We start from the raw sequence: 12,683 nt of genomic DNA on the forward strand, positions 1-12,683 counted from the left end.
TTCTGTAGCACTAAATTTTTATGGGATAGAGTTGCTAGTCCTATGCCCAATCCTCCTTTTGCAGCTGAGCTTGGGACCTTCCGAGACAACAAGACATAGGTGCACAATTAGGCCATTCGGCCTGTTGGGTCTGCTCCATTATTCGATCACGTCTGATTTATTTTTCCTCTCAACCCAGTTCTCCTGCCTTCTCTCTCTAACATTTGACACACTTACTAATCAACAACATCTGCTTTAAATATACCCAATGACTTGGCCTCCACAGCCATCTCTGGCAATGAATTCCCTGGCTTAAGAAATTCCTCCTCATGTCTGTTCTGAAGTGACATCCTTCTATTCTGAGGCTGTGCCCTCTAGTCCTAGACTCTCCCACAATAGGAAACATCCTCTCCACTTCCACTCAACCTAAGCCTTTCAATATTGTTAAGTTTCAATGTGATTCCCCCGTCATTCTTCTAAACTTGCAAGTATTGGCCCAAAGCCATCAAATGCTGCTCATATGTTAACCCTTTCATCCCCAGGGTAATTTTCATGAACCTCCTCAGTATCCTTTCTAACGCCAGCACACCTTTTCTTAGATGAGGTGCCCAAATCTGCTCACTATACTCCAAATGTGGTCTGACCAACAAAGTTCAAAGTAAAAATTATTATCAGAGTACATACATGTCACCGCATACAACCCTGAGATTCCTTTCCTGCAAGCATGCTTAGCAAATCTATAGAACAGGATCTGTAAACTGTAAACATCAGGAACTGTAAACAAGCTGCAAGTGCAGATATAAATAAATAGCAATAAATAATGACTATGAAATAACAATATAACCAAGTCCTTAGATGAGTGTAGCTATCCCCTTTTGTTCAAGAGCCTGATGGTAGCTGTTCTTGAACCTGGTGGTATAAGTCCTGAGGCACTTGTACCTTCTACCTGATGGCGGCAGCAAGATGGACTGGGTGGTGAGGATCTTTGATGATGGATGCTGCTTTTCTACAGCAACATTTCATGTAAACGTGCTCAATGGTTGGGAGGGTTTTACCGATGATGTACTGGGCCAAATCCACTTCCTTTTGTAGGATTTTCCACTCAAAGGCATTGGTGTTCCCATACCAGACCGTAATGCAGCCAGTCAACACACTTTCCACTGCACATCTATTGAAGTTTTCCAAGGTTTTTGATGGCGTGCTGAACCTCCGCAGACTCCTGAGGAAGTAGAGGCATTGTTGTGCTTTCATCACAATAATATTTATATGATGTGTCCAGGACAGGTCCTCTGAGACAGTGGCACCCAGGAATTTAAAGTTACTGACCCTCTCCACCTCTGATCCTCCGCTGATTACAGGTTTCCCCCGCCATCCGAAGGTAGAGCGTTCCTATGAAACGGTTCGTAAGCCGAAATGTCGTAAAGCGAAGAAGCAATTACCACTTATTTATACGGGAAAAATTTGTGAGCGTTCACAGACCCAAAAATAACCTACCAAATCATGCCAAATAACACATAAAACCTAAAATAACAGTAACATATAGTAAAAGCAGGAATGATATGATAAATACACAGCCTATATAAAGTAGAAATACTTCTCTACAACGATTGCCTGCACAGATCTCCGTAGCGAAAATCTCACGCAAGCGCTCTCGGCAGAAAATCTCACGCAAGCGCTGTTGGCATAAACGCGCTCTCCAGTAATCTTTAAACTATGAAGCTGCCAAATCTACCAAATAACACGTAAAAATACACAGCCTATATAAAGTAGAAATAACGTATGTACAGTGTAGTATCACTTACCAGAATTGGGAAAACAGCGCCAAGCACACTGATGATGGTTTGTTAGACTGAGTCGTCGCAGGTTGGGTGGTGCAGTGGCCCCCACCCTCCGGGCCGCCAACCCGATACATTGCCGTGAAGAACGCAGCAGTAGCCGGGAGGCACACAGCACATCTTTAAGAAAAAAGCCGAAATAAACATGCTAATTAACTACGTGTTGGCGGTACCTAATTAATTAGCATGTTTATTTCGGCTCTTTTCTTAAAGATGTGCTGTGTGCCTCCCGGCTACTGCTGCATTCTTCGCGAATCGGTACAGTATCTGTCCGGGGCCTGGGTGTTGGGGTGGTGGGACACGGGGGTGTCATCTCATCGTCGATCAGGGCAGGTAGCTCATTTTCTCCTATGACTGCCCGCCTCTATGTTGAAGGTCGAGGTTCGTTGTCTGCTGTGGCTGATGTGGAAGGCTTGCTTGACTGCTGAGCCTCGCGCATTTTTCTATCATACAGGTGTTTGTAAGCGCTCAAACCGTCCTGCAAATATCCCCTAAACCTACGTACCCTTTCAAAATTAAAGTCGTACTTTATCATTGCAGCGAAAATCTCACGCAGTTGCTTCACTTTCTGCATTCAGTTTCGATTGTTACCCTTTCCTCTTCCAATTGCATCAGCTCTTCATCTATCAGTTCTTGGTCATGAGATGCCAAAACCTCTTCAACATCATCTTCGTCAACTTCCACAAGCCAACCTCACTTTGTCCTTGCTTCGGTCACCATGATCGAAACGCTTAATTATGTCTAGTTTTACGCTAAGTGTAAAACCCCTTACTCTTTCAGGCTTTTCCGACACCTTAGAACTCATCTTGCTAACGGCTGCTCCATGCAACGTGTTTAAGCAATGCCGTTCCAAATCCGGGGCAGAGCGGCTGCTCGGGGCGCACGCTGCCTTTTATCGTGCGCTTATTTTTTCGCGCGCTGATTTTTTATCGCGCACTGCCTTTCTTCGTAACAGTGAAAACACCTTCTGAAAGCGAAAACAGGGTACTAATGTAGGTCTTTCGTAACAGTGAGGTTTCGTAAAGCGAATGTTCGAAAAGCAGGGGACACCTGTACTGGCTTTTGGATCTCTGGTTTCCCTCTCCTGCTCTACAATCAGTTCCTTGGTTTTATTGAGATTGTGTGAGAGGTTGTTGTTATTACACCAATCAGCCAAGTTTTCAATCTCCCTCTTGTATGCTGATTCATCACCTCCTTTGATACAGCTTACAATAGTTGGCAACACACTTAAATCCCATCATTACCAACACAGTTACTCATCAACAAGCCTCAAGCCTCAGCATTACACCCTTGTTTTTGTATTCTAGTCTCTCAGAATGAACACTAACATTGCATTTGCCTTCCTTGCTACTGGCTCAACATGCAAGTTAACCTTCAGGGAATCCTGCACTAAGTCGCCCATGTCCCTTTACATCTCTATTTCTGAATTTGCTTCCCATTTAGAAAATATGCTACACATTTATCCCTTCTACCGAAGTGCATCACCATACAATGCCTTGCACTGTATTCCATCTGCTACAGATTTGCCCATTCTCCCAATCTGTTCAAGTCCTCCTGCAGATTCCCTGTTTCTTCAAAACTACACTACCTTCATCTCCACCTATCTCTGTATCATCCACAAGTTTGGCCACAAAACCACCAATTCCATCACCAAATCTTTAACATACTGTATATCATGAAAAACATTGGACCCAACGCCATCCCTTGTGGAACGCCACTGGTCACCGGAATCATTGTTTCCTTTTATTCTGGGTGGGGTTTAAAGAATTGAAGGGCAGCACCACATGCCAACAATACTTTTCAGTGTGCCATAGGTTTGATACCCCGTCTATACAATGAAGTTTTAACTTCCATGATAATTGTTCATTTAGCTCCTTATCAAATGGAAATCTTAATACAAATATCCGATTCCACTTAAGTCACTGAATGTGTCTACTTCATTGGGCTCCAGTAAATTGGTGAAATGTATTTCATTTTTGCAGCTTTCACAAAATCATGTTTGATTATCTTGAATTTTTCTAATTGTTTTTCTATAATGTTCTTAATAATTGCTTCTTATATTTTGCCTATGATGGGATATAAAGCCAAATGTCCTGCAATTTCAGGGGTTCTGTCTAGCTCTGAATAAAAGAGCTTAATTTTCTAATTTTTTGGAACCTTCGCTGAAACTAGGGAATTTAGGGAAAATAGAACTAGCACATCAATTATTGTTAGATATTAATTTTAAGACCCTTGTTTAAAGTCTGTTAGGATCTGTGTTCTTGTCAGCCCCAAGCTTCAACAATTTGCTGAATTTCCTGGGATTCCTGGGATTCTATGTTTTCTCTGTAGTCAAGGCAACAAATTTATGTCATCTGCCATCTTCTTTATTTTCCATTAGCAATTCCCTGGACTTGAGGACTAACTCTCACTTTAATTTTCTTTCTTATAGAACCTATAGAAATTCTTGCTGTGTGTTTTATCACATTTGTGAACAATTGTGCTCCTACTGCAGGGTATGATTCCATGGGATACGAGATGTCCAAGCCAGATCTACGCGCTGAGCTTGAGGCGAATCTGAAACTGGTTTGTGAGGGGAGGAGGGACAAGTTTAGTGTGCTGCAAGAGTATGTTCAGAAATACAAGCAGGTATTCATCGAAGCCGTGACAAAAGCAAAGAAGTGAGTATGTGTAATAAATTGAATATTCTCGCTTCACGAGTGTTTTTGACAAAGTGCCCATGTACTGTTCATCTTTAGTTGTCTTGTAAAGTTAGGTAAAACTTCGTTGGATTCCAATATTAAGGATGAGGTTTCGTGGTACTTGGAGGCACATGATAAAACGGGCTGAAGTCAGCATGGTTTCCCCAAGGGGAAATCTTGCCTGACAAATCTTTTGGAATTCTTTAGAAATAACAGGCAAGATGACAAAGGTGGGTCAGGGGATGTTGTTTACTTGGAGTTTCAGAAGACTTTTGACAAGGTGTCACACATGAGGCTGCTAAACAAAATAGGAGTCTGTGGTGTTACGGGAAAGAAATTAGCGTTGATAGAAGATTGGCTGACAGGTGGGAGGCAAAGAGTGGGAATAAAGAGAGCCTTTTCTGGTTAGCTGTTGGTGACTAGTGGTGTTCCACAGGGGTTGGGATTTTCAGTTATTTAGATGACAGCGTTGATGGCTTTGTGGCCGTGTTTGCAGTCAAAAGAAGCTGGGTGGAGTTGCAGGTAGTGTTGAAGAAGCAGGGAGTCGCAGAAGGGCTTAAACAGATTGGGAAAATGTTTAAAGTTCAAACGGGCAAAGAAGAGACAGATGGAATATAGTGTAGGAAAGTGTATGATCATGCACTTTGGTAGAAGGAATAATGCGCAGACTATTTTCTGAATGGGGAGAAAATTCAGAAATCAGAGGTACAAAGGGATTTGCGAGTCCTTGTGCAGGATTCCCTAAAGGTTAACTTTCGGGTTGAGTCAGTAATAAGGAAGCCAAGTGCAGTGTTAGAATTCATTTTGAGAGGACTAGAATATTAAAGTAAGGTTGTAATGCTGAGACTTTATAAAGCTTTGGTCAAACAGGACTTGGAGTATCGTGAGCAGCTTTGGTCCCCTTTTCTAAGAAAAGGTCTGTTGACATTGGAGAAGATTCATGTGAGGTGCATGAAAGTGATCCTAGGAATGAAAATGTTAACATATGGGGAGCACTTGATGGCCCTGGGCTTGTACTTACTGTAGTTTAGGAGGGGACCTCATTGAAACCTATCGATACTGAAAGGCCAAGATAGAGTGGAAGTGGAAAGGATGTCTCCTCTTGTGGGGGAGTCTGGGACCAGATGGTAGAGGCTCAGAATAGAAGGATGGCCCTTTAGAACATAGATGAAGAAGAATTTCTTTAGCCAGAGGGACATGAATCAGAGGAATTCATTGCCACAATGCTTGCAGGACAAGTCACTAGGTATACTTAAAGCGGATGTTGATAGGTTCTTGATTAGTAAAGGCATCAAAGGTTACGGGGAGAAGGCAGGAGAATGGGATTGAAAGAGATAATAAGTCGGCCATGTTGGAATGGCTGAGCAGACTTGATGGGCTGAATGGCTTAATTCTCTTCCTATGTCTTATGGTCTTGCAGTCTCAGAGCTGTTTTGCAAGGTCGTTTTAGAATTGAAAGTCAGCTATATGTATATGGGCCCAAAGCCAAATGTTAGGACAGCTGATTTTCTTCCAACAAGGACATTACTGGCTCAGTGGGTTTTATTGCAATCTCATAAGATTATGGTTAGTTCAGCTGACTCCAGTTTTTCCTTTTTTGTTGTTGTCTTTTAGTATTAACTTATTATTGGTGTGGGCTTGAAGGTAGTTACCAGATTATTTTATTCTTGATCAAAGCAGACAAGTAGAATTTCAAAGAATATGCCGAAAGGGAGTTTAAGAGATGACCTTTCTTTTAAGAGATTGTGAGCCAAATAATGAGTACCTGCTGTGAACTGCCAGAGGAAGTGGTCAAGTCAGCAACAATTTCAGCATTAAAGAGTCATTTGGTACATTCTTGGAGGGGAAGGGTTCAGAGAGTTATCGGCTGAACATGGAATATGCATCTGGGAACAACAGGGAGGATGATGTGATCAGCATAGATCATTTAGGTCAAAGGACCTGTTATTTTGCTGTATTACTCGGTGACTAATTTACCCTGAGGCTGTCCTGTGGCACCCCGCTCACCCTTGTTGCCACTGCTGCCTTGTCTTCTCTTCCCTCCCCCCTACTTCTCCTCTCTCCTAGCTCTCCACCTTGTTGATGGCCACTTCTTTCTCCTTATCATATGGGTGGTCTCCCCAGCCACGACTGTCTTACTCCATCCCATGAAGGGTGCAGAGTGACCCTTTTTTGTGCAACCATACTCTTTTTACTGCCCCACCCTTCTCACTCCTCATCTTCCATCATTTACTTGCAACACCTCCCATTGCTGTCCAGTTTACCATCCCCATTTCGGAGCTACCAGATCCCTTCAACTGTCACTCTAGGCATGGTAATTCCCTACCCCGATTTTCCCTTGCTGGCTTCTATCCTTTTCCTTGCCATGCCAGGCCCCACTTCCCCACCTGTTTTAGAGTCCATGTAAGGGATACCAAAAGTACCTCACCCAGCCTTCCATCAATTACTCTTCCTCCTCCCACGTAGCTTAACAGCTCCATTTCTTGCCCCTGACTGCCCTCTCAATTGGTAGCACTTCAGTCTTCATTCTCCCTGGCATATTCCCAAGAATGTCTTCATCTTGGTGGTCCTGCTGCACTCTAATGGACCCTTCTTTTTCGCTCCATTGTTCCTCTTCCATCTTGAAGGCTCACTGTCCTCCTATCTTGATAGCCCAATTCGTCTTCCCTCACAGTAGACCCTCCCAATGCCCACATCGTTGGGCCATGAACCCTCCATTTCCCTGAGGATTGTCCCATTTCTTGCTCCCCCTTGTCACCTTTCAATTCCTCACTGTGAACATGTTTTCCTGATTTTAAGTGCCAACCTGTTTTCTTTCAATTCATTTGATACATTTTGGTTGTTGGACCTCATGCTGCTTGAGAACTTTGCCTCTGAAATATCTGACAAGGTTATTACATCAAGAGTACTGAATAAACACAAAATATTCTGGTAAAGGCATTGAGTTATGCCATTGGTGCTACAGAATCCAGGAGGTACTAGGGAGGGTCCCCAGGGTGTGTGATGTTGGGAAAGTAGTATGCGGACTGTTTTTTAGTCTGAACTCTGAAAATGAAGCTCACAGACTAGATGTTTGGTCTTGTTTTGATAGGCTGGATGAGGCCCTGTCACATTACTTGGGAGAAAGGACAGAATTCACACAGTCTGAAGAGTTCTTGATGGAGATTTCAGAACCTGTTCGAAAATGCCCCCAGTGTGGCAGGGACATGGTTCTCAAACCAAAGAAAGATGGAGGGTAAGTAGCTGCTAAACTGGGCCAGGAAGTTGACATTACTCCCCTCAGGCCGATTACACAGGAGCAGGAGGTTGGCATATGTACTTCAATTCATTGCAGTGACAAAAGTGGCAATTTCCTTCTCGGAGCCTGATGGCTATTCGTTTACGAACTGCACTTTAATTTCATTTACTCATCTTTGCTTCAATTACCTGATGCTCCGAGACCATATAAAAAAAACTATTAATTTCTCTTTGGTTAGCTCATTATTCATTCCCTTGTGAAGCAGAGGTTCAGTTTTAATGTACGTATTCTATGTGTTACCCCTGCCCCCAGCCCCTTGCATCCACTCCTTTACAGTCTCCTCTCTAGCTCTCTTTCTCCTTTTTGTTGTGTATACATTTCTACCAGTGAACTTGCTACTCTTTTCCACGGAGTGAAAACCCCTAAAGAAACTAGCCTTGTGGTAGCACTGAGCAGATCCGTTCTTGAGAGGTTTTCAGTCAGTTGTGTGTTATTTACCATAGTTCCTAACTCAATTTCTCGGGTTTCAGACACTGCTATAAATCTGCATAGTTCATACCTTGCCCCTCAGTTTGTTTACAGGAAGTTTTAGGTAAGAGGCAAGAATGAATTCTGTGAACACAGTAAGATGGAAGAGGAATTCAATGAACACATAAATGATTGGGGTTGTGGAGAAGTAATTCTGTGAATTTAGTATGGAGTTGGGTTTTAGTGGTGTGGGGGGCATGGAGAGGACATAATAGATAGGAAAATTAAACCTAGTAAGAGCTCCACACTCATCATTTCCTGCTTCCCCAAATTAAATCTGCAACTGTTTTATCTCTTACGGGAGTGAATGAGTTAAGCTTATACAGGTTGAGTACCCCTTATCTGAAATTCCAAATCCACAAACCTCCAAAATCTGAATTTTTTTTTTGAATGTCACAAATGGGAAACTTCCACAAGACACTGGGGAAGTTCCCTGGCGATGTGCAGGTCTCTGAGCACCACAGACAGTTCTGAGAAGTGACATCACATATGCAATGAACAGAAGTTGATAAAAATAGAAAAACACTGCTTAAAGATTTCAATCGTATATTATCAGCATCAGCGTGAACATATGTCGCTTAACAGTGTGCTGATCATGAAACAAGCAAAGATCTAACATGACGAACTGAAAATTGAATTCAACAGGCTGGTTGCAAAAATTTAAGAAAAAGTCCAATGTTAAATTTTTAAAGCCTCTGCTGATCACAAAATTCTAGCACCAGAACGAGTCTATGATGCTGATTGTTTCTATACCTTGCATAAGATCTACAAAAAAGTAAAATATAAAAACACAGCGTCGTAGGTGGAGACTGAAAGCCCGCAGTTGTTCAACAGCTGATTCAGGTATTCTCCCGATGCTGCCCTACACACATTATATTTTCATTACATTAATGGTATGTAATGATTTTTACTGCTAAGTAGATATATGTGATGGACAAGTGTAAGATAAAAACTACTTACCAGTAGTACATAAATTCAGAGCCGGAAATTAGCCATCTCATTATATATTCCAAAATCCAAAAAAAATCCAAATTCCAAAACACTTCCAGCCCCAATCATTTCGGATAAGGGGTACTTGGAATTCTGTGTTTGGAACTCTCTCCAGATTTCTCTCTGACTCTGCAAATCTTCTTTAATTCCATACGAACCCACCTCTGTGACCATGTGCATCACTTTAATGTTGTCTGAAAACATAGCTGTGAAACACTTATTTTACTACATTAAAGGTGATGTACAAAACAATTATTCTGTTGCCATGATGAGGTGTCACCCTGTGACAGTGTTGGTAAATTGCACTGCTAGTTCTATTACTCACTGTATCTTTGTGTTGACAACAGGTTTTACCTTTCGTGTACGGGGTACCCGAGCTGCAGGTCTGCAGTCTGGTTTCCTGATTCTGTCCTTGGGGTCAACAGGGATGACAGCATTTGTCCCACTTGTAAACCACACCCAGTTCACAGGTAATGACTAAGGTAGCAGAATCTAAACCTAATAGTTTTGTTTTGAGAAGGCATATTCATTTTATTTGTTCTACACTTTCAGGTTAAAGTTTAAGTTCAAACGAGGCAGTGTGCCTCCTTTAGTCCCCTTGGAGTTCGTTGGCTGTATTGGGGGTTGTGATGAGATGTTGAGGGAGGTCCTGGACCTGAGGTATTTACATGGAGCGTCACATTCAAACAGTCAAACTGCCAACCAATCGTCACAGAACAGAACAGAGAATCAGCTGCGGGATCGCGTACATAGTAGGAACAACAATCCAGATCTGGCTGTGCCAACTGTGTCCATGGGCCGAGTATCCAGGACTGTACAATCAGTGCTGGCAAGTGATGATAATGTAGTTGTATGCAACTGTGGCCAAAGTGCCCTGCTTCTGACTGTCCGCAAGGACGGACCAAACCAGGGACGGAAGTTCTACAAGTGTAGTGTGGGCACATGCAACTTCTTTCTGTGGGCTGAGCAGGATGTTGAAGAATCGGGGAGTCGTGGAGGAGCTGTCAGCAGAAGGAATGTGACCCCAGGTGCCGGCTACTTCCGTCAAGCTGAGAGCAGAGGGACATCTGGCAAAGGGGAAGCAGTGTGCATGTGCAACCAGCCAGCTGTCACACGCACAGTACAGAAAGACGGACCCAACAAGGGACGGGCATTCCACACCTGCTCCAAACCCAGAGAACAGCAGTGTGGCTTCTTCGAATGGGCTGATGAGAATGCTTTACGTGGTAAGTTTCACTACTGAGTTACAGCGACATACTGCAGAGAAACCATGCCAATTATCAAACACCGTTTATACTACTTTTACATTAATCTCAATGTTTTACTTGCTGCAATTCTTAAATACTATTCCCAGATTCAGAATCAGGTTTATTATCACTGGCATGTGACGTGAAATTTATTAATTTAGCAGCAGCAGTTCAATGCAATACATAATATAGAAGAAAAAAATAATAAAGTAAATCTTATTCAGTATACTTTATATGGTATATGTATATTGAATAGATTAAAAATTGTGCAAAACACAGAAATACTATATATTAAAAAAAAAAGTGAGGTAGTGTCCAAGGGTTCAATGTCCATTTAGGAATTGGATGGCAGAGAGGAAGGAGCTGTTCCTGAATCACTGAGTGTGTGCCTTCAGGCTTCTGTACCTCCTACCTGATGGTAACAGTGAGAAAAGGGCATGCCCTGGGTGCTGGAGGTCCTTAATAATAGACACTGCCTTTCTGAGACACTGCTCCCTAAAGATGCCCTGGGTACTTGGTAAGCTAGTACCCACGATGTAGCTGACTAGACTTACAGCCTTCTGCAGCTTCTTCCGGTCCTGTGCAGTAGCCCCTCCATGCCAGACAGTGATGCAGTCTGTCAGAATGCTCTCCACAGTACAACTATAGAAGTTTTTGAGTGTATTTGTTGACATGCCAAATCTCTTCAAACTCCTAATGAAGTATAGCCGCTGTCTTGCCTTCTTTATAACTACGTCAATATGTTGAGACCAGGTTAGATCCTCAGAGATCTTGACACCCAGGAACCGGAAACTGCTCACTCTCTCCACTTCTGATCCCTCTATGAGGATTGGTATGTGTTCCTTCGTCTTACCCTTCCTGAAGTCCACAATCAGCTCTTTCGTCTTACTGACATTGAGTACCAGGTTGTTGCTGTGGCACCACTCCACTAGTTGCCATATTCTCACTCCCGTATGCCCTCTTGTCACCACCTGAGATTCCACCAACAATGGTTGTGTCATCAGCAAATTTATAGATGGTATTTGAGCTATGCCTAGCCACACAGTCATGTATATATAGAGAGTAGAGCAGTGGGCTAAGCACACACCCTGAGGTGCACCAGTGTTGATCGTCAGCGAGAAGATGTTGTCACCAATCTGCACAGATTGTGGTCTTCAGGTTAGAACATCAAGGGTCCAATTGCAGAGGGAGGTACAGAAGCCCAGGTTCTGCAACTTCTCAATCAGGATTGGGGAATGATGGTATTAAATGCTGAGCTATAGTGATGAACAGCATCCTGACATAGGTGTTTGTGTTGTCCAGGTTGTCTAAAGCCGTGTGGAGAGCCATTGGGATTGTGTCTGCCATTAACCTATTGTGGTGATAGGCAAATTGCAATGGGTCCAGGTCCTTGCTGAGGCAGGAGTTCAGTCTAGTCATGACCAACCTCTCAAAGCATTTCATCACTGTAGATGTGAGTGCTACCGGGTGATAGTCATTAAGGTGTGATAGTCATTAAGGTAGCTCACATTATCCTTCTTAGGCACTGGTATAATTGTTGCCTTTTCGAAGCAAGTGGGAACTTGCACCCGTAGCAGTGAGAGCTCGAAAATGTCCTTGAATGCTCCCACTAGTTGGTTGGCACAGGTTTTCAGAGCCTTACCAGGTACTGCATCGGGACTTCCCGCCTTGCGAGGATTCACTCTCTTTGAAGACAGCCTAACATCGGCCTCTGAGACAAAGATCACAGGGTCATCAGGTGCAGCAGGGATCTTCACAGCTGTAGTTGTGTTCTCCCTTTCAAAGCGTACATGGAAGGCATTGAGTTTATCTGGTGGTGAAGCATCGCTGCCATTCGTGCTTACACTGCTAAACATAATGGCCAATTAAGCTACCAACCTGCACATATTTGCGGTGAAACTGGAGCACCTGGGGGAAACCACTTTATTCCAGGGTGAATGTGCAAATTCTACAGAAGCATTACCCAGTGTCAGGATTAAACTTGGATTACTGGCATTGTGAGGCAGTGGCTTCATTAGCTGCACCACAATGACTGGACAGCATCAGTAATATCCTCATTTAATTACCAATTACCCTGCACAATACTCATTGGGAAAATGTAGCTTCTAAATTACCATCTAAAGTCCTGTGATTTATAATGCAAAGCTCTGAATCAACATGGCCCGGCCTTGATTAATGTTTTTGA

General features: G+C 43.0%; 1 protein-coding gene across 2 annotated transcripts in view; it reads left to right on the forward strand.

The window, feature by feature from the left end:
- The window catches only part of top3a (DNA topoisomerase III alpha), a 51,120-nt gene that overhangs the window by 36,911 nt on the left and 1,526 nt on the right, over positions 1–12,683 (forward strand). For both annotated transcript variants that reach the window (XM_072268532.1, XM_072268533.1), the window contains 4 exons: positions 4,309–4,474; positions 7,587–7,730; positions 9,599–9,721; positions 9,804–10,477. In XM_072268532.1, the coding sequence (XP_072124633.1) occupies positions 4,309–4,474; positions 7,587–7,730; positions 9,599–9,721; positions 9,804–10,477 (1,107 nt within the window). The remainder of the gene's footprint in view (positions 1–4,308; positions 4,475–7,586; positions 7,731–9,598; positions 9,722–9,803; positions 10,478–12,683) is intronic.

This window comes from Mobula birostris, chromosome 9 (genome assembly GCF_030028105.1).
Source record: "Mobula birostris isolate sMobBir1 chromosome 9, sMobBir1.hap1, whole genome shotgun sequence".
Classification (NCBI taxonomy): domain Eukaryota; kingdom Metazoa; phylum Chordata; class Chondrichthyes; order Myliobatiformes; family Myliobatidae; genus Mobula; species Mobula birostris.